Source organism: Ranitomeya imitator, chromosome 1, assembly GCF_032444005.1.
Source record: "Ranitomeya imitator isolate aRanImi1 chromosome 1, aRanImi1.pri, whole genome shotgun sequence".
Classification (NCBI taxonomy): domain Eukaryota; kingdom Metazoa; phylum Chordata; class Amphibia; order Anura; family Dendrobatidae; genus Ranitomeya; species Ranitomeya imitator.
Genome location: NC_091282.1, coordinates 7,778,122 through 7,805,414, shown reverse-complemented (window position 1 = coordinate 7,805,414; position 27,293 = coordinate 7,778,122). Strand labels below are relative to the sequence as shown.

At 48.9% G+C, this 27,293-nt stretch overlaps 1 protein-coding gene across 2 annotated transcripts in view; it reads right to left on the bottom strand.

The window, feature by feature from the left end:
• The window catches only part of LOC138658198 (dual specificity testis-specific protein kinase 2-like), an 86,147-nt gene that overhangs the window by 25,051 nt on the left and 33,803 nt on the right, over positions 1 to 27,293 (bottom strand). For both annotated transcript variants that reach the window (XM_069745718.1, XM_069745713.1), the window contains exons 3-6: positions 18,568 to 18,689; positions 15,728 to 15,776; positions 15,332 to 15,478; positions 15,141 to 15,223 (exon numbers count right to left, since the gene is read on the bottom strand). In XM_069745718.1, the coding sequence (XP_069601819.1) occupies positions 15,141 to 15,223; positions 15,332 to 15,478; positions 15,728 to 15,776; positions 18,568 to 18,689 (401 nt within the window). The remainder of the gene's footprint in view (positions 1 to 15,140; positions 15,224 to 15,331; positions 15,479 to 15,727; positions 15,777 to 18,567; positions 18,690 to 27,293) is intronic.

The following is a 27,293-nucleotide window of genomic DNA, read 5'->3' as shown; positions in this document are numbered from 1 at the left end:
AGACACCTAGACCGCACAGAACACACAGTGCAGACGTCAACAGACACCTAGACAGCACAGAACACACAGCACACACCTCAACAGACACCTAGACAGCACAGAACACACAGCGCACACCTGAACAGACACCTACACAGCACAGAACACACAGCACACACCTCAACAGACACCTACACAGCACAGAACACACAGCGCACACCTCAACAGACACCTACACAGCACAGAACACACACGTCAACAGACACCTAGACAGCACAGAACACACAGCGCACACCTGAACAGACACCTAGACAGCACAGAACACACAGCGCACACCTGAACAGACACCTACACAGCACAGAACACACAGCACACACCTCAACGGACACCTAGACAGCACAGAACACACAGCACACACCTCAACAGACACCTAGACAGCACAGAACACACAGTGCAGACGTCAACAGACACCTAGACCGCACAGAACACACAGTGCAGACGTCAACAGACACCTACACAGCACAGAACACACAGCACACACCTCATCGGACACCTAGACAGCACAGAACACACAGCGCACACCTCATCGGACACCTAGACAGCACAGAACACACAGCGCACACCTCAACAGACACCTAGACAGCACAGAACACACAGCGCACACCTCAACAGACACCTACACAGCACAGAACACACAGCACACACCTCAACAGACACCTAGACAGCACAGAACACACAGCGCACACCTCAACAGACACCTACACAGCACAGAACACACAGCACACACCTCAACGGACACCTAGACAGCACAGAACACACAGCGCACACCTCAACAGACACCTAGACAGCACAGAACACACAGCGCACACCTCAACCGACACCTACACAGCACAGAACACACAGCGCAAACCTCAACAGACACCTAGACAGCACAGAACACACAGCACACACCTCAACAGACACCTAGACAGCACAGAACACACAGCACACACCTCAACAGACACCTAGACAGCACAGAACACACAGCGCACACCTCAACGGACACCTACACAGCACAGAACACACAGCACACACCTCAACGGACACCTAGACAGCACAGAACACACAGCACACACCTCAACAGACACCTAGACAGCACAGAACACACAGTGCAGACGTCAACAGACACCTAGACCGCACAGAACACACAGTGCAGACGTCAACAGACACCTAGACAGCACAGAACACACAGCACACACCTCAACAGACACCTACACAGCACAGAACACACAGCGCACACCTCAACAGACAACTAGACAGCACAGAACACACAGCACACACCTCAACAGACACCTAGACAGCACAGAACACACAGTGCAGACGTCAACAGACACCTAGACAGCACAGAACACACAGCGCACACCTCAACAGACACCTACACAGCACAGAACACACAGCGCACACCTCAAGACACCTAGACAGCACAGAACACACAGTGCAGACTTCAACAGACACTCACACAGCACAGAACACACAGCACAGAAAACACAGCACAGAAAACACAGCACAGAACACATAATGCACACCTCAACAGACACCTAGACAGCACAGAACACACAGCGCACACCTCAACAGACACCTAGACAGCACAGAACACATAATGCACACCTCAACAGACACCTACACAGCACAGAACACACAGCGCACACCTCAAGACACCTAGACAGCACAGAACACACAGCACAGAACACACAGCACAGAACACACAGCACAGAACACACAGCACAGAACACACAGCACACACATCAACAGACACCTAGACAGCACAGAACACACAGCACAGAACACACAGCACACACATCAACAGACACCTAGACAGCACAGAACACACAGCACAGAACACACAGCACACACATCAACAGACACCTAGACAGCACAGAACACACAGCACAGAACACACAGCACAGAACACACAGCACACACATCAACAGACACCTAGACAGCACAGAACACACAGCGCACACCTGAACAGACACCTAGACAGCACACAGCACACACGTCAACAGACACCTACACAACACACACCTCAACAGACACCTAGACAGCACAGAACACACAGTGCAGACGTCAACAGACACTCACACAGCACAGAACACACAGCGCACACCTCAAGACACCTAGACAGCACAGAACACATAATGCACACCTCAACAGACACCTACACAGCACAGAACACAGCGCACACCTCAACAGACACCGACACAGCACAGAACATACAGCGCACACCTCAACAGACACCTAGACAGCACAGAACACACAACGCACACCTCAACAGACACCTACACAGCACAGAACACAGCGCACACCTCAACAGACACCGACACAGCACAGAACACACAGCGCACACCTCAACATACACCTAGACAGCACAGAACACACAACGCACACCTCAACAGACACCTAGACAGCACAGAACACACACCTCAGACACGTAGACAGCACAGAACACACAGCGCACACCTCAACAGACACCTAGACAGCACAGAACACAGCGCACACCTCAACAGACACCTACTCAGCACAGAACACAGCGCACACCTCAACAGACACCTAGACAGCACAGAACACACAACGCACACCTCAACAGACACCTAGACAGCACAGAACACACACCTCAGACACGTAGACAGCACAGAACACACAGCGCACACCTCAACAGACACCTAGACAGCACAGAACACACAACGCACACCTCAACAGACACCTACTCAGCACAGAACACACAGTGCACACCTCAACAGACACCTAGACCGCACAGAACACACAGCGCACCTCAGACACCTAGACAGCACAGAACACAGCGCACACCTCAACAGACACCTGCACAGCACAGAACACACAGCGCACACCTCAACAGACAACTAGACAGCACAGAACACACAGCGCACACCTCAACAGACACCTAGACAGCACAGAACACACCTCAACAGACACCTGCACAGCACAGAACACACAGCGCACACCTCAACAAACACCTGCACAGCACAGAACACACAGCGCACACCTCAGACACCTAGAAAGCACAGAACACAGCGCACATCTCAACAGACACCCAGACAGCACAGAACACACAACACACACCTCAACAGACAACTAGACAGCACAGAACACACAGCGCACACCTCAACAGACACCTACACAGCTCAGAGAACACAGCACACACCTCAACAGACACCTAGACAGCACAGAACACTGTGCACACCTGAACAGACCCCTGCACAGCACAGAACACACACCTGAACAGACACCTATACAGCAGTGTGTTCTGTGCTGTCTAGGTGTCTGAGGTCTGCGCTGTGTTCTGTGCTGTCTAGGTATCTGTTGAGGTGTGCGCTGTGTGTTCTATGCTGTGTCGGTTGAGGTGTGCATTGTGTGTTCTGTGCTGTCTAGGTGTCTGTTGAGGTGTGCGCTGTGTGTTCTATGCTGTCTAGGTGTCTGTTGATGTATGCGCTGTGTGTTCTGTGCTGTGTAGAAGTCTGTTGAGGTGTGCGCTGTGTGTTCTGTGCTGTGTAGGTGTCTGTTGAGGTGTGCGCTGTGTGTTCTGTGCTGCGTAGAAGTCTGTTGAGGTGTGCGCTTTGTGTTCTATGCTGTGTCGGTTGAGGTGTGCATTGTGTGTTCTGTGCTGTCTAGGTGTCTGTTGAGGTGTGCGCTTTGTGTTCTATGCTGTGTCTGTTGAGGTGTGTGCATTGTGTTCTATGCTGTGTCTGTTGAGGTGTGCGCTGTGTGTTCTGTGCTGTGTAGGTGTCTGTTGAGGTGCGCTGTGTTCTGTGCTGTCTAGGTGTCTATTGAGGTGTGCGTTGTGTTCTGTGCTGAGTAGGTGTCTGTTGAGGTGTGCGCTGTGTGTTCTGCGCAGGTGTCTGTTGAGGTGTGCGCTGTGTGTTCTGTGCTGTCTAGGTGTCTGTTGAGGTGCGCTGTGTTCTGTGCTGTCTAGGTGTCTATTGAGGTGTACGTTGTGTTCTGTGCTGAGTAGGTGTCTGTTGAGGTGTGCGCTGTGTGTTCTGCGCAGGTGTCGGTTGAGGTGTGCGCTGTGTGTTCTGTGCTGTCTAGGTGTCTGTTGAGGTGTGCACTGTGTTCTGTGCTGTGTATTCTTTGCTGTGTAGGTGTCTGTTGAGGTGTGCGCTGTGTGTTCTGTGCTGTGTAGTTTGCTGAGGTGTGCGCTGTGTGTTCTGTGCTGTCTAGATGTCTGTTGAGGTGTGCGCTGTGTGTTCTGTGCTGTGTAGAAGTCTGTTGAGGTGTGCGCTATGTCTTCTGTGCTGTGCAGGTGTCTGTTGAGGTGGGCGTTGTGTGTTCTGTGCTGTGCAGGTGTCTGTTGAGGTGTGAGCTGTGTGTTCTGTGCAGTCTAGCTGTCTGTTGAGGTGTGCGCTGTGTGTTCTGTGCAGTCTAGTTTTCTGTTGAGGTGTGCGCTGTGTGTTCTGTGCTGTCTAGTTTTCTGTTGAGGTGTGCGCTGTGTTCTGTGCTGTGTAGGTGTCTGTTGAGGTGTGCGCTGTGTGTTCTGTGCTGTCTAGTTGTCTGTTGAGGTGTGCGCAGTGTGTTCTATGCTGTGTCGGTGTCTGTAGTGGTGTGCACTGTGTGTTCTGTGCTGTCTAGTTGTCTGTTGAGGTGTGTGTTTTGTGTCCTGTGCTGTCTAGGTGTCTGTTGAGGTGTGCGCTGTGTTACGTGCTGTCTAGGTGTCTCTTGAGGTGTAGGTGTCTGTTGACATCTGCGCTGTGTGTCCTGTGCTGTGTACGTGTCTGTTGAGGTGTGCGCTGTGTGTTCTGTGCTGTCTAGTTGTCTGTAGAGGTGTGCACTGTGTGTTCTGTGCTGTCTGGTTGTCTGTTGAGGTGTGCGTTTTGTGTTCTGTGCTGTCTAGGTGTCTGTTGAGGTGTAGGTGTCTGTTGACATCTGGGCTGTGTGTTCTGTGCTGTGTAGGTGTCTGTTGAGGTGTGCATTGTGTGTTCTGTGATGTTTAGGTGTCTGTGGAGGTGTGCGCTTTGTGTTCTATGCTGTGTCTGTTGAAGTGTGCATTGTGTGTTCTGTGCTGTGTAGAAGTCTGTTGAGGTCTGCGCTGTGTGTTCTGTGCTGTCTAGGTGTCTGTTGAGGTGTGCATTGCGTGTTCTATGCTGTGCAGGTGTCTGTTGAGGTGTGCGTTGTGTGTTCTGTGCTGTCTAGTTGTCTGTTGAGGTGTGCGCTGTGTGTTCTGTGCTGTGTAGGTGTCGGTTGAGGTGTGCGCTGTGTGTTCTATGCTGTCTGGTTGTCTGTTGAGGTGTGCGCTGTGTGTTCTATGCTGTGTCGGTGTCTGTTGAGGTGTGCATTGTGTGTCCTGTGCTGTCTAGATGTCTGTTGAGGTGTGCGCTGTGTGTTCTGTGCTGTTTAGGTGTCTGTTGAGGTGTGCGTTGTGTGTTCTGTGCTGTCTAGTTGTCTGTTGAGGTGTGCGTTGTGTGTTCTGTGCTGTCTAGGTGTCTGTTGAGGTGTGCGCTGTGTTCTGTGCTGTTTAGGTGTCTGTTGATGTGTGCTGTGTGTTCTGTGCTGTCTAGGTATCTGTTGAGGTGTGCGCTGTGTGTTCTGTGCTGTATAGTTGTCTGTTGAGGTGTGCATTGTGTGTTCTGTGCTATGCAGGTGTCTGTTGAGGTGTGCATTGTGTGTCCTGTGCTGTCTAGGTGTCTTGAGGTGTGCGCTGTGTGTTCTGTGCTGTGTGAGTGTCTGTTGACGTCTGCGCTGTGTGTTCCGTGCTGTTTAGGTGTCTGTTGAGGTGTGCGTTGTGTGTCCTGTGCTGTCTAGGTGTCTTGAGGTGTGCGCTGTGTGTTCTGTGCTGTGTGAGTGTCTGCTGACGTCTGCGCTGTGTGTTCTGTGCTGTCTAGGGTGTCTGTTGAGGTGTGTTCTGTGTTGTCTAGTTGTCTGTTGATGTGTGCTGTGTGTTCTGTGCTGTCTAGGTGTCTGTTGAGGTGTGCGCTGTGTGTTCTGTGCTGTATAGTTGTCTGTTGAGGTGTGCGTTGTGTGTTCTGTGCTGTGCAGGTGTCTGTTGAGGTGTGCGCTGTGTGTTCTGTGCTGTGCAGGTGTCTGTTGAGGTGTGCGCTGTGTGTTCTGTGCTGTCTAGGTGTCTGTTGAGGTGTGCGCTGTGTGTTCGGTGCTGTGTAGGTGTCTGTTGAGGTGTGTGCTGTGTGCTCTGAGCTGTTATGATCAGGTGACCTTGGAGCAGCATGAATAACTTTCACTGGAGTAGGTGGTAACTATACTGACCGCAAACCCTGATCTTATCACCAAAACTAGAAGTAGCCGTGGGGGTGTGCCTAACAAAACCCAGACACCTCGACACAGCCGGAGGACTAAATACCCCTATAGATGGAAATAGGAATTACTACCTTGCCTCAGAGCAGAACCCCAAAGGATAGGCAGCCCCCCACAAATATTGACTGTGAGTAGTAGAGGAAAAGACACACGCAGGCAGAAAACAGGATTTAGCAAATGAGGCACACACTAGCTAAATAGGAAAGGATAGGACAGGATACTAAGCGGTCAGTATTAAAAATCCTTCCAAAAACATCCACAGCAGAAAATACAAAAACTCCACCATCTAACTAAAGATGTGGAGTGTATATCTGCATCTCCAGAGAATCCAACAAGACTGAGAAAACACTGACACAGTCTAAGCTGGACAAGAGAAAAACAAATGAATAGCACAGAATATAAGCACACTGCATGTGTGCCACATAAACAAAAAACCAGACACTTATCTTTGCTGAATTGACAGCTGAGCAGGAGAAGCCAGAAAGGGATTCAACACTTCACAAAGAACATTGACAACTGGCAAGGGCTAATGAATCCTGCACACTTAAATATCCCAGTCAGAACAGCAATTAGCAGATACATCTGGCCAGGACTGTGACTCAGAGAAAACTGCATTCCCACCTACAACCACTGGAGGGAACCCAAAAGCAGAATTCACAACAGTACCCCCCCCTTGAGGAGGGGTCACCGAACCCTCACCAGGGCCTCCAGGACGACCAGGATGAGCCAGATGAAAGGCACGGACCAAATCAGCAGCATGGACATCAGAGGCAAAAACCCAAGAATTATCCTCCTGGCCATAACCCTTCCATTTGACAAGGTACTGAAGCCTCCGCCTCGAAAAACGAGAATCCAAAATCTTCTCAACCACATACTCCAACTCACCATCAACCAACACAGGGGCCGGAGGATCAACAGAGGGAACAACGGACACCACATATTTCCGCAATAAAAATCTATGGAAGACATTATGGACAGCAAAAGAGGCCGGAAGCGCCAAACGAAAATACACTGGATTAATAATCTCAGAAATCTTATAAGGACCAATAAACCGAGGCTTAAACTTAGGGGAAGAAACCTTCATAGGAACATGACGGGAAGACAACCAGACCATATCCCCAACCCGAAGCCGGGAACCAACACACCGACGACGGTTAGCAAAACGTTGAGCCTCCTCCTGAGATAACACCAAATTGTCCACCACATGAGCCCAAATCTGCTGCAACCTGTCAACCACAGAATCCACACCAGGACAGTCAGAAGGCTCAACCTGCCCAGAAGAAAAACGAGGATGAAAACCAAAATTACAAAAGAAAGGCGAAACCAAAGTAGCCGACCTAACCCGATTATTAAGGGCAAACTCGGCCAATGGCAAGAAGGCCACCCAATCATCCTGATCAGCAGACACAAAGCATCTCAAATAAGTTTCCAAAGTCTGATTAGTTTGCTCGGTCTGGCCATTTGTCTGAGGATGAAATGCAGAAGAAAAAGACAAATCAATGCCCAGCCTAGCACAAAAGGCCCGCCAAAACCTAGAAACAAACTGGGAACCTCTGTCGGACACAATATTCTCCGGAATCCCATGCAAACGAACCACATGCTGAAGAAACAACGGAACCAAATCTGAAGAGGAAGGAAATTTAGGCAAAGGCACCAAATGAACCATCTTAGAGAACCGGTCACAAACAACCCAGATAACAGACATTTTCTGGGATACCGGAAGATCAGAAATAAAATCCATCGAAATATGCGTCCAGGGCCTCTCAGTGACTGGCAATGGCAAAAGCAACCCACTAGCACGGGAACAACAAGGCTTGGCCCGCGCAGAAGTCCCACAGGACTGCACAAAAAAAACGCACATCACGCGACAAAGAAGGCCACCAAAAGGACCTACCAACCAAGTCTCTGGTACCAAAAATGCCAGGATGACCAGCCAACACGGAACAGTGAACCTCAGAAATCACTCTACTAGTCCATCTGTGAGGAACAAACAGTTTCCCCATAGGACAGCGGTCAGGTTTGTCAGCCTGAAATTCGTGAAGAACCCGTCGTAAATCAGGGGAAATGGCAGAAAGGACCACCCCTTCTTTCAGAATACCGACCGGTTCTAAGACCTCAGGAGAATCGGGCAAACAACTCCTAGAGAGGGCATCAGCCTTAATATTCTTAGAACCCGGAAGGTACGAGACCACGAAATCAAAACGGGAAAACAACAAGGACCATCGAGCCCGTCTAGGATTCAGCCGTTTGGCAGACTCGAGGTAAATAAGATTCTTATGATCGGTCAAGACCACAATACGGTGCTTAGCTCCCTCAAGCCAATGTCGCCACTCCTCAAACGCCCACTTCATAGCCAACAACTCCCGATTGCCGACATCATAATTGCGTTCAGCAGGCGAAAACTTACGGGAAAAGAAGGCACACGGTTTCATCAAGGAACCAACAGGATCCCTCTGAGACAAAACGGCCCTTGCCCCAATCTCAGAAGCGTCAACCTCAACCTGAAATGGAAGAGAACCATCCGGTTGGCGCAACACCGGAGCAGAAGTAAATTGACGTTTAAGCTCCTGAAAGGCAGAGACAGCCGCAGAGGACCAATTCGCCACATCAGCGCCTTTCTTCGTCAAATCCGTCAAGGGTTTAACCACACTGGAAAAATTAGCAATGAAACGGCGATAAAAATTTGCAAAACCCCAAAATTTCTGAAGGCTCTTCACGGATGTGGGCTGAATCCAATCATGAATGGCCTGAACCTTAACCGGATCCATCTCTATAGACGAGGGAGAGAAAATAAAGCCCAAAAAAGAAACCTTCTGCACCTCAAAGAGACACTTAGACCCTTTCACAAACAAAGCATTGTCACAAAGGATCTGAAATACCATCCTGACCTGTTGCACATGAGACTCCCAATCATCTGAAAAAATCAAAATATCGTCCAAATATATAATCAAGAATTTATCAAGGTAAGTCCGGAAGATATCATGCATGAAGGACTGAAAAACAGATGGAGCATTAGAGAGTCCGAATGGCATCACAAGGTATTCAAAACGGCCTTCATGCGTGTTAAACGCAGTTTTCCATTCATCACCCAGCTTAATACGAACAAGATTATATGCCCCCCGAAGGTCAATCTTCGTAAACCTACTAGCCCCCTTAATCCTAGCAAACAAATCGTAAAGCAAAGGTAAAGGGTATTGAAACTTGACCATGAACTTATTCAAGAGCCGATAATCAATACAGGGTCTCAAGGAACCATCTTTTTTAGCAACAAAAAAGAACCCCGCTCCCAACGGTGAAGAAGATGGCCGAATATGCCCTTTCCCAAAGACTCCTTAATATAGCTCCGCATGGCGGTATGTTCAGGCACAGACAGGTTGAAAAGTCGACCCTTAGGAAACTTACAGCCTAGAATCAAGTCAATAGCACAATCGCAGTCCCTGTGCGGTGGAAGGAAACTGGACTTGGGCTCATCGAATACATCCTGAAAATCAGACAAAAACTCTGGAATTTCAGAAGAGGAAAAAGAGGAGATTGACATCAAAGGAACATCATTATGAACCCCCTGACAACCCCAACTAGTCACGGACATAGACTTCCAATCCAAAACAGGATTATGGACCTGCAACCATGGGAAACCCAGCACGACAGCATCATGCAAATTATGCAACACCAGAAATCGACAATCTTCCTGATGGACTGGCGCCATGCGCATGGTAACCTGTGTCCAAAACTGGGGTTTATTTTTAGCCAAGGGTGTAGCATCAATGCCCCTTAAAGGAATAGGGTTCTGCAAAGGCTGCAAGGGAAAACCACAACGCTTGGCAAACTCGAAGTCCATTAAGTTCAAGGCGGCGCCTGAATCCACAAACGCCATGACAGAAAATGATGACAATGAACAGATCAAGGACACAGATAATAAAAATTTAGGTTGTACAGTACTGATGGTAATTGAACTGGCGATCCTCTTTGTCCGCTTAGGACAGACAGAAATGACATGAGAAGCGTCGCCACAATAATAACACAACCTATTCTGACGTCTGAAACCTTGTCGTTCCGTTCTAGACAAAATCCTATCACACTGCATTGGCTCAGGAATTTGCTCTGAGGATAACGCCACAGCGCGCACAGTTCTGCGCTCCCGCAAGCGCCGATCAATCTGAATGGCCAGAGACATAGAATCACTCAGACCGGAAGGCGTGGGAAACCCCACCATGACATCTTTAACGGATTCAGAAAGACCCTTTCTGAAAATTGCCGCCAAAGCATCATTATTCCATTTAGTCAACACCGACCATTTTCTGAATTTCTGACAATACATTTCTGACAATACAATTCTGCCGCCTCTTGACCCTGAGACAGGGCCAACAAGGTCTTTTCAGCTTGATTCACAGAATTAGGTTCATCATATAACAATCCCAAGGCCTGAAAAAAGGAGTCTACATCAAGCAAAGCCGGATTCCCAGATTCCAGGGAAAATGCCCAATCCTGCGGGTCGCCACGCAGCAGGGAAATTACAATTTTTACTCGCTGAATGGAATCACCGGAGGATCGAGGTCTCAAAGCAAAAAAACAGTTTACAGTTGTTTTTAAAACTCAAAAATTTGGACCGGTCACCAAAAAACAAATCAGGAGTAGGAATCTTCGGTTCTAAAACAGGAGTCTGAACAATATAATCAGAAATACCCTGTACCCGAGCAGCAAGCTGGTCTACACGAGAAGCTAATTCCTGAACATTCATGCTAGCACAAGGCTCTTCAGCCACCCAGAGATAAAGAGGGAGGAGAAGACCAAGTAGACTGAAGAAAAAAAAAAATGGCTCAAGACCTTTCTTCCCTTCTTCTGAGATGCATTTAACTCATTATTGGCCAGTTGTACTGTTATGATCAGGTGACCTTGGAGCAGCATGAATAACTTTCACTGGAGTAGGTGGTAACTATACTGACCGCAAACCCTGATCTTATCACCAAAACTAGAAGTAGCCGTGGGGGTGTGCCTAACAAAACCTAGACACCTCGACACAGCCGGAGGACTAAATACCCCTATAGATGGAAATAGGAATATCTACCTTGCCTCAGAGCAGAACCCCAAAGGATAGGCAGCCCCCCACAAATATTGACTGTGAGTAGTAGAGGAAAAGACACACGTAGGCAGAAAACAGGATTTAGCAAATGAGGCACACACTAGCTAAATAGGAAAGGATAGGACAGGATACTAAGCGGTCAGTATTAAAAATCCTTCCAAAAATATCCACAGCAGAAAATACAAAAACTCCACCATCTAACTAAAGATGTGGAGCGTATATCTGCAACTCCAGAGAATCCAACAAGACTGTGAAAACACTGACACAGTCTAAGCTGGACAAGAGAAAAACAAATGAATAGCACAGAATACAAGCATACTGCATGTGTGCCACAGAAACAAAAAAACAGACACTTATCTTTGCTGAATTGACAGCTGAGCAGGAGAAGCCAGAAAGTGATCCAACACTTCAGAAGAAACATTGACAACTGGCAAGGGCTAATGAATCCTGTACACTTAAATATCCCAGTCAGAACAGCAATCAGCAGATACACCTGGCCAGCACTGTGACTCAGAGACAACTGCATTCCCACCTACAACCACTGGAGGGAACCCAAGAGCAGAATTCACAACACTGAGCTGTCTAGGTGTCTCTTGGGGTGTGCGCTGTGTGTTCTGTGCTGTCTAGGTGTCTGTTGACGTCTGCGCTGTGTGTTCTGTGCTGTGTAGGTGTCTCTTGGGGTGTGCGCTGTGTTCTGTGCTGTGTAGGTGTCTGTTGAGGTGTGCATTGTGTGTCCTGTGCTGTCTAGGTGTCTCTTGGGGTGTGCGCTGTGTTCTGTGCTGTGTAGGTGTCTGTTCAGGTGTGCGTTGTGTGCTCTGAGCTGTCTAGGTGTCTGTTGGGGTGTGTGCTGTGTGCTGTGCTGTCTAGTTGTATGTTGAGGTGTGCGCTGTGTGTTCTATGCAGTGTCGGTGTCTGTTGAGGTGTGCATTGTGTGTTCTGTGCTGTCTAGGTGTCTGTTGACGTCTGCGCTGTGTGTTCTGTGCTGTCTAGGTGTCTGTTGACGTCTGCGCTGTGTGTTCTGTGCTGTCTAGGTGTCTGTTGAGGTGTAGGTGTCTGTTGAGGTGTGCGCTGTATGTCCTGTGCTGTCTAGTTGTCTGTTGAGGTGTCAGTTGTGTGTTCAGTGCTGTGTCGGTGTCTGTTGAGGTGTGCGTTGTGTGTTCTGTGCAGGTGTCTGTTGAGGTGTGCGCTGTATGTTCTGTGCTGTCTAGTTGTCTGTTGAGGTGTGCGTTGTGTGTTCTGTGCTGTGTAGGTGTCTCTTGAGGTGTGCACTGTGTTCTGTGCTGTCTAGTTGTCTGTTGAGGTTTCCGCTGTGTTCTGTGCTGTGTAGGTGTCTGTTCAGATGTGCGCTGTGTGTTTTGTGCTGTCTAGGTGTCTGTTGAGGTGTGCGCTGTGTGTTCTGTGCTGTGTAGGTGTCTGTTCAGGTGTGCGCTGTGTGTTTTGTGCTGTCTAGGTGTCTGTTGAGGTGTGCGCTGTGTGTTCTGTGCTGTGTAGGTGGCTGTTGAGGTGTGTGCTGTGTGCTCTGAGCTGTCTAGGTGTCTGTTGGGGTGTGTGCTGTGTTCTGTGCTGTCTAGTTGTATGTTGAGGTGTGCGCTGTGTGTTCTATGCAGTGTCGGTGTCTGTTGAGGTGTGCAATGTGTGTTCTGTGCGGTCTAGGTGTCTGTTGACGTCTGCGCTGTGTGTTCTGTGCTGTCTAGGTGTCTGTTGAGGTGTGCATTGTGTGTTCTGTGTGGTCTAGGTGTCTGTTGACGTCTGCGCTGTGTGTTCTGTGCTGTCTAGGTGTCTGTTGAGGTTTGCGTTATGTGTTCTGTGCTGTGTAGGTGTCTCTTGAGGTGTGCGCTGTGTGTTCTGTGCTGTCTAGTTGTCTGTTGAGGTGTGCGCTGTGTGTTCTGTGCTGTGTAGGTGTCTGTTGAGGTGTGTTCTGTGTGTTCTGTGCCGTGTAGGTGTCTGTTGAGGTGTGCGCTGTGTATTCTGTGCGCTGTGTATTCTGTGCTGTCTAGTTGTCTGTTGAGGTGTGCTTACCTAAGGTGTGCGCTGTATGCTCTCTAAGTTAGTGACGAGTGACCCCTGGATGTTAGGCGTACACCATGACAGGCTGAGCACTAAAGGCCGATAAACTGTGCAGTAAAGCGGAGGTCAGCCGGCGGATGTTGCACATGGGAACGCACATGACGTGCTGCCGCATCATTTCCTGCACCGTCCCTTAGTCAGGAAAGATTGTCTATCTGTACTCAAAGCATCCTCACACCGTCTCTCCAACACCTGGCAGGGATCGCCCCTCTGAATCTACGATAAAGACTGCCTATTCCTGATATTTGGCGGACTGATGTGGAACCTTATAGCGCATATATCCTTATAACATCGAGGCATTAACAGTGGTCTGGCGTGGAATGAACACCGAATGACCACCGCTTTACTGCGCACGCTGTTATGAACAGGTAATTCAGAACCACAATGGACATTGAAGTTCAGAGCACACAAGGTGACCTGACATTTACCAAAAACATAGGACAAGCTCTGAGACGTGGAAACTCTGCTGACCGCAATCCCTAATCCTATCACACCACACTAGAGGTAGCACTCGGCACAGCCTGAGAAACTAACTAGCCCTGAAGATAGAAAAATAAGCCTACCTTGCCTCAGAGAAATTCCCCAAAGGAAAAGGCAGCCCCCCACATATAATGACTGTGAGTAAAGATGAAATACAAACACAGAGATGAAATAGATTTAGCAAAGTGAGGCCCGACTTACTGAATAGACAGAGGATAGGAAAGATAACTTTGCGGTCAACACAAAAACCTACAAACAACCACGCAGAGGGGGCAAAAAGACCGTCCGCACCGACTAACGGTACGGAGGTGCTCCCTCTGCGTCTCAGAGCTTCCAGCAAGCAAGAAAAAACCAATATAGCAAGCTGGACAGAAAATATGGCAAACAAAAATAACACAAGCAGAACTTAGCTTATGCAGGATAGAGAGGCCACAGGAACGATCCAGGAGGAAGCAAGACCAATACTAGAACATTGACTGGAGGCCAGGATCAAAGCACCAGGTGGAGTTAAATAGAGCAGCACCTAACGACTTAACCTCATCACCTGAGGAAGGAAACTCAGAAGCCGCAGTACCACTCTCATCCACCAAAGGAAGCTTATAAACAGAACCAGCCGCAGTACCACTCACGACCACAGGAGGGAGCTTGGCCACAGAATTCACAACAGCACGCGCAGGTTATCAACCTTTAGGGTTCAGCCTAACGCCTGCGCATTACTTTATAGCAGACAGAGAAGCCCAGTGAAATCGATTATTTTATTAAGTTGGTGGATTGATTGATTTTGACCACTGGTGGGATATTTAAAGCCCACAGATTTGGCCAATGGGTATGAGGACAACTTCAGCATCCTGTATCTTTGGCATCACTATTATCCACCAGGCCTCCCGATGAACTGTATGGACGGCTGCCTGCCGATGAACTGTATGGACGGCGGAACGCGTTGAGGCGCAGATCACTTCCATGATAAGTCCCTTACTTTACACTGTGCTCCTGTCAGTGTGGGATGTGCCCTGCACTGTGCCGCTGTCAGCGTGGGCTGTGCGCTGGGCTGTGCCGCTGTCAGTGTGGGCTGTGCGCTGGGCTGTGCCGCTGTCAGTGTGGGATGTGCACTGCGCTGTGCCGCTGTCAGCACATGAGATGTGTGATGTGCCGCTGTCAGCATGGGATGTGCGCTGGGCTGTTCCAGCATGTCTATCCCCCCGCGTTCAGTCGCATGTCACAGCGCTCTTACCTGTGGTCAGGAATTTTTTCAGCCAATCCGAAGTCAGCCACCACGGCGGTGTATCCACTGTCATCGTAGCGCACCAGGCAGTTCTGGGGAGAGAGGCAGAGATGGCGAGCCGCGGTTACTGGACGTCGCTGTATATGGACGATGTTAGTTTTTATCTCTGTTGATGGTGCCCGCAGTACATGGGTCATTACCTTGGAGGTGAGGTCACGATGGAAGACGCCCTTTGCGTGCAGGTAGCGCAGGCCAAGGGCAATATCCAGGCTCAGCTTGACACGCACGAACCAAGACAGCGGCTCCGCGCTCTGCAGCAGCTGCTCCAGGTTACCTCCATTAATGTACTGGAAGGAGAGGAGATGGGAATACCCAGAATGCAATGAGTGACACCTGCACGCACGAGCATGCGCAGGGCGACGATTGCAGGCACGAGCATGCGCAGGGTGACGACTGCAGGCACGAGCATGCGCATAGCTGTGGTTACATTCTGCAGTATTTACATAATCTTTCGTCAGGGAATGAGAACGTTCATAATGGACCATAGGAGAGATGGGAGCACCAGAACCCCCTCCCCCCGTGTGTACCCCAATTACCTCAGTGAGGGCATGAAGCTGCCCCTGCTGCACACAAACACCCATGAACCTAAAGAGAAAGAACAAAGAATAAAAGCTGCCATTCGTCAAAAAGTTTTTAGTAAATGGCCAGCTCCTCACATGCATGAAGATCCAGCAGTGACGACGGTGACACATATCACTGAATGTAGATGGACAAGACGTGGATGAGTCTGACCTTTACCTCAGGATTTTAGGGTGATGCATAAAACGTGGATGAGGCTGACCTTTACCTCAGCATATTGGTGCGAACAGGTGGATGAGGATGACTTCTACCTCAGGATATTGGGGTGATGGGATAAAACGTAGGCTGACGGCGACCTTCATCTTAGGATATTTGGGTGATGTGGTAAAACATGGATGGGACGACCTTTACCTCAGGATTTTACGGTGATGCATAAAACGTGGATGAGGCTGACCTTTACCTCAGCATATTGGGGTGATGGGGTAAAACATAGGAGGAGTCTGACCTTTACCTCAGGATATTGGGGTGATGGGGTAAAATATAGGCTGACCTTTACCTCAGGATATTGGTGCGAACAGGTGGATGAGGATGACCTCTACCTCAGGATATTGGGGTGATGGGGTAAAACATAGGCTGACCTTTACCTCAGCATATTGGTGCGAACAGGTGGATGAGGATGACCTCTACCTCAGGATATTGGGGTGATGGGGTAAAACATAGGCTGACCTTTACCTCAGGATATTGGTGCGAACAGGTGGATGAGGATGACCTCTACCTCAGGATATTGGGGTGATGGGGTAAAACATAGGCTGACCTTTACCTCAGCATATTGGTGCGAACAGGTAGATGAGGATGACCTCTACCTCAGGATATTGGGGTGATGGGATAAAACATAGGCTGACGGCGACCTTCACCTTAGGATATTTGGTTGACGTGGTAAAACATGGATGGGGCGACCTTTACCTCAGGATTTTAGGGTGATGCGTAAAACGTGGATGAGTCTGGCCTTTACCTCAGTATATTGGTGCGATTGGGTGGATGAGGGTGATCTTTACCTCAGGATATTAAGCTGATGGGATAAAACATAGGAGTCTGACCTTTACCTCACAATATTGAGTTGATGGGGTAAAACATGGATGAGGACGAGGTTCACGTCAGGATATAGGGTACCCGATATTGGTCTCTGATGAGCGTTGACACCACTACCCGGCGCCTCTGAACAGCGGCCACTTTACTGCTGTTCACAGATGTCGGAGACATATTCGAGGAACGTGGACTACATCAGAGCTTTGTGGGAACATTTTGGGTGAAAAATTGGTGAACGAGGGAATGACTCGTGTTTATTTCTGTCTTTTTAGGTCTTTCAGGTATCCTTTTCTGGACTACTTCGGATTCGTTGCATTATTGTGGACCTGTGTGAAATTTTTTTTTTCCAATAAATTGGTGAACCAGGGAGAGTGTGGGGGAATCTAAATTCAAATTTCAAATAAAGTGTTTTTTTTTTCAGTGTGTTTTTATTTTTTATTACCGGATTAGTAATAGGGGTGTCTGATAGACGTTTCTCCATTACTAACACCTGGGGTTGATGGCAACTGTCATCAACACCAAATACCATTGCCACCGCACCAGGGCAATCGAGAAGAGCTGTGCAAAGCACAAGAATTGGCGAATCCCATGAGATGCGCCAATTCCGGGGTGACTGAAGGCTGCTATTTTTAGGCTGGGAAAGGGACCTATCCAGCTTGACAATATAAGCCTGCAGTTGTCTGTGCTTTTTATTTTTTAACTGTGGATTTACCGCATCTAAAGAAAGTGTTTGGGGAAATTCCGCAAAGAAGACTGAGCGTTCCCACAAGAGAAAGTGACATACGCAGCTCGGAAACCTGCACTACAGACGACTTAATGCAGCGTAAAAAAGAAACACATTGAGAATGGGATTTCTATTAATCCCATCCACGGCGATTGTACTGTACAATGCAGCGAAAACATGCTGATCAGGGGCACACAGCCTTACCGGTCACTACCGGTGGGTGTAGTTATATTTCCTCCTCTACTGTAGTCATAGGCGACCTTCGTAGGTGACCAAGCGTGATGATGCAAAACATAGGATGAGGGCGACCTTCATCTTATGTTATTGGGTTGATGGTGTAAAACATAGGATGAGGCAGTTCTTTACCTTAGGATATTGGAGTGATGCTGTAAAACATGGATGAGTGTGTCCATTACCTCAGGATAGTGGGGTGATGGGGTAAAACATGGATGAGGGTGTTCTTTACCTCAAGATAGTGGGGTGATGGCATAAAACATAGACTGAGAGCAACCTTTATAGTGATAGTGGGGTGATGGGGTAAAACATGAATGAGGGCAACCTTTACCTCTGGATATTGGGGCGATGGGGTAAAACAGATTGAGAGAGACCTATACCTCAGGATATTGGGGTGATGGTGTAAAACATGGGATGAGAGCGACCTTTACTGTAGGTTATTGGGGTGATGGTGTAAAACATAGGAGTCTGACTTCTGGATAGTGGGGTGAAACATAGGATGAGAGCGACCTTTATTGCAGGATATTGGGGTGATGGGGTAAAACATGGATGAGGGTGTTCTTTACCGCAAGATAGTGGGGTGATGGCATAAAACATGAGAGCGACCTTTATAGCAATAGTGGGGAGATGGGGTAAAACATGAATGAGGGCAACCTTTACCTCTGGATAGTGGGGTGATGGCGTAAAACATAGGAGTAGAGCGACCTTTATTGCAGGATATTGTTATGATGGGGTAAAACATAGAATGAGAGTGACCTTTACCGCATGATATTGGGGTGGTGGGGTAAAACATAAGATGAGAGTGACCTTTACCTCAGGATATTGGGGTGACACAGTCGATTCATTAGTTGCACTTCTCGGAGCATGTTGGCACGGTTGCTCATCATCTTGTTCATCTTGAGCACCATGATTTGACCAGACTGGCGATGCCGCACCTGGAGACACCAATAGAAGGAAAGAATCAGTCATCGGGCCTTAACATGATCTCTGTGTCCATGCCAGTCTATATCCCCGTCTGAGAGACAGTGACTGGCCATGAAGCGGAGACAGCTGCTGACCAGACTGACTGCTGCGCTCACCATAACTGGTAATGTAGGGAGGACACACATCATGGCACCTCTCCATCGCAAGTAGAGAGATCTGAGAACAGTGACTCTTACCACTGATATCCCTACAATAGATGTAAAAAGTCTACAACCCCTATTGAAATCCTAGGTTCTGGTCATATGAAGAATCATTTCGTAACTTTTAATGACATCCATAATTTATGCAAATCCATTGAAAACTAAACTGAGATCTTTTAAAGTGGAAAAAAAAAGTACAATAGTGTGGTTGCATACACACAGGTGTGGTGTGGAGCCCGTATACACACAGGTGTGGTGTGGAGCCCGTATACACACAGGGGCGGTGTGGAGCCCGTATACACACAGGTGTGGTGTGGAGCCCGTATACACACAGGTGTGGTGTGGAGCCCGTATACACACAGGGGCGGTGTGGAGCCCGTATGCACACAGGGGCGGTGTGGAGCCCGTATACACACAGGGGCGGTGTGGAGCCCGTATACACACAGGGGCGGTGTGGAGCCCGTATACACACAGGGGCGGTGTGGAGCCCGTATACACACAGGGGCGGTGTGGAGCCCGTATACACACAGGGGCGGTGTGGAGCCCGTATACACACAGGGGCGGTGTGGAGCCCGTATACACACAGGAGCGGTGTGGAGCCCGTATACACACAGGCAAGGTGAGGAGACTGTATACACACAGGTACAGTGAGGAGGTGGTGTACACACAGGTATGGGGAGGAGGAGGTGGTGCACAAAGGTACGGTGAGGACAAGATGCATAAAAACACTGAGGAGGTGGTGTGCATACAGGTACAGTGAGGACACAGTAGGGCAGCACACAGGCACGGTGAGGAGGTGGTACACACATATGGCGAGTAGGGCAGAACAGATACGATGAGGACTGAGTAGGGTAGCGCAGAGATACAGTGAGGAGATATATCACACAGGTGTGGTGAGGAGGCAGTAGGGCAGCACACAGGCACGGTGAGGAGGGTAGCGCAGAGGTACAGTGAGGAGGAGATACATCACATAGGTGCGGTGAGGAGGCAGTAGGGCAGCATACAGGCACGGTGAGGAGGGTAGCGCAGAGATACTGTGAGGAGGAGATATATCACACAGTTGTGGTGAGGAGGCAGTAGGACAGCACACAGATACAGTGAGGAGATGTATCACACAGGTACGGTGAGGAGGCAGTAGGGCAGCACACATACGATGAGGAGTAGGGTAGCGCAGAGATACAGTGAGGAGGAGATGTATCACACAGGTACGGTGAGGAGGCAGTAGGGCAGCACACAGGCACGGTGAGGAGGGTAGCGCAGAGACACAGTGAGGAGGAGATACATCACATAGGTGTGGTGAGGAGGCAATAGGGCAGCACACAGGCACGGTGAGGAGGTGGTACACACATATGGCGAGTAGGGCAGAACAGATACGATGAGGAGTAGGGTAGCGCAGAGATACAGTGAGGAGGAGATGTATCACACAGGTGCGGTGAGGAGGCAGTAGGGCAGAACAGATACGATGAGGAGTAGGGTAGCGCAGAGATACAGTGAGGAGGAGATGTATCACACAGGTGCGGTGAGGAGGCAGTAGGGCAGAACAGATACGATGAGGAGTAGGGTAGCGCAGAGATACAGTGAGGAGGAGATGTATCACACAGGTGCGGTGAGGAGGCAGTAGGGCAGAACAGATACGATGAGGAGTAGGGTAGCGCAGAGATACAGTGAGGAGGAGATGTATCACACAGGTGCGGTGAGGAGGCAGTAGGGCAGAACAGATACGATGAGGAGTAGGGTAGCGCAGAGATACAGTGAGGAGGAGATGTATCACACAGGTGCGGTGAGGAGGCAGTAGGGCAGAACAGATACGATGAGGAGTAGGGTAGCGCAGAGATACAGTGAGGAGGAGATGTATCACACAGGTGCGGTGAGGAGGCAGTAGGGTAGAACAGATACGATGAGGAGTAGGGTAGCGCAGAGATACAGTGAGGAGATGTATCACACAGGTACAGTGAGGAGGCAGTAGGGCAGAACGGTGAGGAGGGTGCTGTGCACTTTGCTCCGTGTGACGCTCCCCCAGCTCCCGATGGTGGTTTACACGCAGGTACTTTGACCAGTCACATGAGGCGTTGGCTCCACTGATAAGACTGGAATGTGCTGCAGCATCCTAACCCAATATTATTTTTTTAAAAAGAGAAATTCTGTCATCAACCATAACACTAATACCATCACCCTGATTTTTTGGTGGTAATGGTGCTTGTCAGGGGGTTAATGCAGCGATTGGTCAGTTCTTGCAGTTGATGTTATGGAAGCAAGAAAAATAGGCAAACATAAGGATCCAAGCAACCATGACAAGTGGATGATGGTCTTACGCAGAGCTTCCTGTGCACGGTGGGTCTTGTAAGATGTTCCCAATATACAGAAGATCTGGAAGGGAGTCCCTGGTACACGACAGGTCTTGTGGGGTCTTTTGCCACACACATATATATATTTGGGAAAATAAGTATTTGATACACTGACGATTTTGCAAGTTTTTCCATCTACAAAGAAAGGAGGGTCTGTAATTTTTATCGTAGGTACACTTCACCTGTGAGAGACAGAATCTAATGATAAGAATCAGAATATCACATTGTATGACTGCTATGTAATTAATTAGCATTTTATTGCATGAAATAAGTACTTGATACAATAGAAAAACAGAATTTAATATTTGGTGCAGAAACTTTTGTTTGTAGTTACCGAGGTCGGACGTTTCCTGTAGTTCTTGACCAAATTTGCACACATTGCAGCAGGGATTTTGGCCCCCTCCTCCATACAGATCTGCTCCAGATTTTTCAGATTCGGGGCTGTCGCCAATAGATATTCTATTGGGTTCAGGTCTTGGGCCTGGCTAGGCCTCTCCAGGACCTTGAAATGCTTCTTATGGAGCCACTCCTTAGTTGCCCCGAGTGTGTTTTTCGTGTCATTGTCATGCTGGACGACTCAGCCATGACCCATCTTCAATGCTCTTACTGAGAGGAGGTTGTTGGCCAAAATCTTGCGATACATGACCCCATCCATCCAGTCGTACTGTCCCCTTTGCAGAAAAGCACCTCCAAAGTACGACGTTTGCCCCACCATGCTTTACGGTTGGGATGGTGTTCTAGGGGTTGTACTCATCCCTCTTTTTCCTCCAAATACGGCGATTGGAGTTGATACCAAAAAGTTCTACTTTAGCCTCATCTGACCACCCGGCCTCCTCTGGATCATCCAGTCATTGGCAAACGTCAAATGGGCCTGGACTTGTGTTGGAGTGAGCAGGGGGATCTTTCAGGATTTTAATCCATGACGGCATAGTGTGTTAAAAATGGTAATGTTTGAGACTGTGTTCCCAGCTCTCTTCAGGGCATTGACCAGGTCCTCCTGTGTAGTTCTGGACTGATTCCTGACCTTTCGGAGAATCATCTTTAGCTCACGAGGTGAGATCTTACATGGAGCCCCAGAAAGAGGAAGATTGATAGTCATCTTGTGTTTCTTCCATTTTCTAATAATTGCTCCAACAGTTGTTGCCTTCTCACCAAGCTACTTGCCTTTTGTCCTGTAGCATATCCCAGCCTTGTACATGTCTAAAATTTTGCCCCTGGTGTTCTTAAACAGCTCTTTGCTCTTGGCCATGGTGGAGAGGTTGGAGTGTGATTGAGTGTGTGGACAGGTGTCTTTTATACAGGTAACGAGTTCAAACAAGTGCAATTAACACAGGTAATTTGTGCCGAGTAGGAGGGCGTCTTAAAGAAAGACTAACAGGTCTGAGAGTCAGAATTTTTTCTGATTGGTAAGTGATCAAATACTTATTTCATGCAATAAGATGCAATTTAATTATGTAAAAATGTGATTTTCTGTTTTTTATTTTTAGATTCTGTCTCTCACAGGTGAAGTGTACCTACGATAAGAATTAGACAGCTATCCATTCTTTGTAGGTGGGAAAACTAGCAAAATCAGCAGAATCAAATACTTATTTTCCTCACAGTATATAAAAATTGTGAGATGGTCCTGGGATAGATATTGGGCCTTGTAGGGTGTTTTGGAATAGATATCGAGTCTTGTGGGGCGTTTTGGAAAAGATATCGAGTCTTGTGGGGCATTTAGGAATAGATATCTAGTCTTGTAGAGCGATTCTGGTCTAGATATCGAGTCTAGTAGGGCGTTTCTGGTCTAGATATCAGGTCTTGTAAGGTGTTTCTGGTCTAGATATCTGGTCTTGTAGGGTGCTTCTGGTCTAGAGATCGAGTCTTGTAGGGCGTTTCTGGTCTAGATATCAGGTCTTGTAAGGTGTTTCTGGTCTAGATATCTGGTCTTGTAGGGTGCTTCTGGTCTAGATATCGAGTCTAGTAGGGCGTTTCTGGTCTAGATATCAGGTCTTGTAAGGTGTTTCTGGTCTAGATATCTGGTCTTGTAGGGTGCTTCTGGTCTAGAGATCGAGTCTTGTAGGGCGTTTCTGGTCTAGATATCTGGTCTTGTAGGGTGCTTCTGGTCTAGATATCAAGTCTTTTAGGGTGTATCTAGAATAGATATCGAGTCTTGCAGGGGTGTTTATGGTCTAGATATTGAATCTTGTAGGGTATTTCTGGTCTAGATATCAGGTCTTGTAGGGTTTTTTCCAGTATAGAGTCTTGTAGAGGGGTTCCCAGTATAGAATTCGAGTCTTGTGGGGGCTTCTCAGTGTAGATATCTAATCTTGTGGGGTGTTCCCGATCAAAGTTAAAACACAGAGAAATGCAACTTGCGGTCTATGGTGCTGGGCGATAAATCAGGCATGGTGAAAGTGATAAATTGAGTGTGAGACGAATTAGGAATGATGGTAATGATACTGCGTATTTGGGATTATGAGCTCCTGTGATGAGAGTTGATGCAAGCAATGTGCCGTGTGTGACACTTGTAGGGACCTACAGCCAGAAGTTTATTTTTCGGGAGTAGGAGCAGCATTTCCTCTCCAGCCCTCGCTGCCTTCGCTCCATATTTGTCAGTCTCTCCCAGCAGCAGCTGCTGTTGACGTCACTCCCCTCAGATTCAGCCATTAGTTAGGTTCCCTTCAGAATACAGACTCCCCCCTATATCGGACACATGGCGTGTGCAGGACTGGCTAGAAATGTCCTGGAGCAGCCGAGTCACAGCCCACACCTCAAAACCAGAGTCTGTGGCCTAGACGGGTGACAGCTGCGCACAGGCCTCAAGAGCCAACAACAGAAAAATGGTGAAACAGATGATGGGAAACAGTTATACTGCCTTTGTACTGCGCCCCTCATGCCCATGGTGGTGTCCAGTACTACAGGCCAGCTCCATTCATGTGAATATCAGACACATGGCCAGAATTCCTTCTAATCCCTAAATCTGTACGGTGCCTCTACTACATATGGATCTGAGGACAAGGAAAGTTATGCATTTGGCCGTTTTTGGGATCTCTTTGCAGAAAATAGTTTCATGTTGAAGATCTGTAATCTCCGCACCATAAACGAGCAATAATGTTAAAGTCGCAGAGGAGTGGGTCAGCATTCTCCCTCTGTGTACACAGCCAGGGTGTTTGGTTACCTGATAATTAAGTTCTTGGAAGCTCCAGAACTTTGGATGTGATTGATTTAAGACATGGCAGTCGAGGTTCCTGACAATTAAGGCTCAAACATTTAAAGGGCTTTCCTGTGTGACATTATACAGTGGAGCACTGGCTAATGACCCCGAGCAGAGGGATGCTGACAAGAGTGTGGGACACTCATTTTAATGAAGCCTTGTAGGATGACCCTTAATTGTACCGGCAGAGGAGATTTCAAAGAGGTAGATCATATTATTATTGTTATAGCGCCATTTATTCCGCGGTGCTTTACATGTCAGGAGGGGTATACATAATAAAAACAAGTACAGTAATCTTAATACAAGTCACAACTGGTACAGGAGGAGAGAGGACCCTGCCCGCGAAGGCTCACAATCTACAAGGGATGGGTGAGGATTCAGGAGGAGAGAGGACCCTGCCCGCGAAGGCTCACAATCTACAAGGGATGGGTGAGGATTCAGGAGGAGAGAGGACCCTGCCCGCGAAGGCTCACAGTCTACAAGGGATGGGTGAGGATACAGGAGGATAGAGGACCCTGCCCGCGAGGGCTCACAATCTACAAGGGATGGGTGAGGATACAGGAGGAGAGAGGACCCTGCCCGCGAAGGCTCACAATCTACAAGGGATGGGTGAGGATTCAGGAGGAGAGAGGACCCTGCCCGCGAAGGCTCACAATCTACAAGGGATGGGTGAGGATTCAGGAGGAGAGAGGACCCTGCCCGCGAAGGCTCACAGTCTACAAGGGATGGGTGAGGATACAGGAGGATAGAGGACCCTGCCCGCGAGGGCTCACAATCTACAAGGGATGGGTGAGGATTCAGGAGGAGAGAGGACCCTGCCCGCGAAGGCTCACAGTCTACAAGGGATGGGTGAGGATACAGGAGGATAGAGGACCCTGCCCGCGAGGGCTCACAATCTACAAGGGATGGGTGAGGATACAGGAGGAGAGAGGACCCTGCCCGCGAGGGCTCACAATCTACAAGGGATGGGTGAGGATACAGGAGGAGAGAGGACCCTGCCCGCGAGGGCTCACAGTCTACAAGGGATGGGTGAGGATACAGGAGGATAGAGGACCCTGCCCGCGAGGGCTCACAATCTACAAGGGATGGGTGAGGATACAGGAGGAGAGAGGACCCTGCCCGCGAGGGCTCACAATCTACAAGGGATGGGTGAGGATTCAGGAGGAGAGAGGACCCTGCCCGCGAAGGCTCACAGTCTACAAGGGATGGGTGAGGATACAGGAGGGTAGAGGACCCTGCCCGCGAGGGCTCACAATCTACAAGGGATTATCTTTGTGTGGAAACTTCCTGAAGAAGAAGCCTTTGAGCTTCGAAACGCGTTGAATAAACCACCCGAACACCCTAACAGTATATCTGGATCTATTATTTGTCGCAGCAGCGCGGATGTAATCCACATTTCATTTATTATAACAGTCTACAAGGGATGGGTGAGGATACAGGAGGATAGAGGACCCTGCCTGCGAGGGCTCACAATCTACAAGGGATGGGTGAGGATACAGGAGGAGAGAGGACCCTGCCCGCGAGGGCTCACAATGTACAAGGGATGGGTGAGGATACAGGAGGAGAGAGGACCCTGCCCGCGAGGGCTCACGATCTACAAGGGATGGGTGAGGATACAGTAGGTGAGGATAGAGCTGGTCATGCAGCGGTTTGGTCGATCGGTGATTACTGCAGGTTGTAGGCTTGTCGGAAGAGGTCGGTCTTCAGGTTCTTTTTGAAGGTCTCGATGGTAGGCGAGAGTCTGATATGTTGTGGTAGAGAGTTCCAGAGTAGGGGTGATGCGCGAGAGAAATCTTGTATGCGATTGTGGGAAGAGGAGATAAGAGGGGAGTAGAGAAGGAGGTCTTGTGAGGATCGGAGGTTGCGTGCAGGAAAGTACCGGGAGACGAGGTCACAGATGTATGGAGGAAACAGGTTGTGGATGGCTTTGTATGTCATGGTTAGGCTTTTGTACTTTAGTCTCTGGGTAATGTGGAGCCAGTGCGGGGATTGACAGAGGGGAGAGCCCGGGGAATAGCGGGGGGACAGGTGGATTAGTCGGGCAGCAGAGTTTAGAATAGATTGGAGGGGTGCGAGAGTGTTAGAGGGGAGGCCACAGAGCAGGAGGTTACAGTACTCGAGGCGGGAGATGATGAGGGCATGGACTAGGGTTTTTGCAGATTCTTGGTTTAGGAATGTATGGATCCATGAAATATTTTTGATTGAAGGCGGCAGGACGTGGAAAGGGCTTGGATATGTGGTTTGAAGGAGAGATCAGTGTCAGGGATTACCCCGAGACAGCGAGCTTGTGGGACTGGGGAGAGTGGGCAGCCGTTTACTGTAAAGGATAGATTCGTTGGGGCGGTCGCGTGAGGTGGGGGAAAGATGATGAATTAGGTTTTGTTAAGTTTTAGAAATCTAGCGGAGAAGAAGGATGAAATAGCGGATAGACATTGAGGGATTCTGGTTAGTAGGGAGGTGATATCTGGTCCAGAGATGTAGATCTGTGTGTCGTCAGCATAGAGATTATACTGAAAACCGTGAGATTGTATGAGCTATCCCAGGCCAAAAGTGTAAATGGAAAAGAGCAGGGGCCCTAGAACTGAACATTGTGGGACTCCGACAGATAGGGGGCGAGGTGAGGGGGTGGTGTGTGAGTGGGAGATGCTGAATGTTCGGTCAGTTAGGTATGACGAGATCCATGATAGGGCCAAGTCTGTGATGCCAAGGGATGAGACGGTCTGCAATAATACGGAATGGTCCACTGTGTCAAAGGCAGAGGATAGGTCCAGGAGGAGGAGGACAGAGTAGTGTCGCTTGCTTGGCAGTTAATAGGTCATTGGTGACCTTAGTTAGGGCAGTTTCAGTGGAGTGGTGTGGCCGGAAGCCAGACTG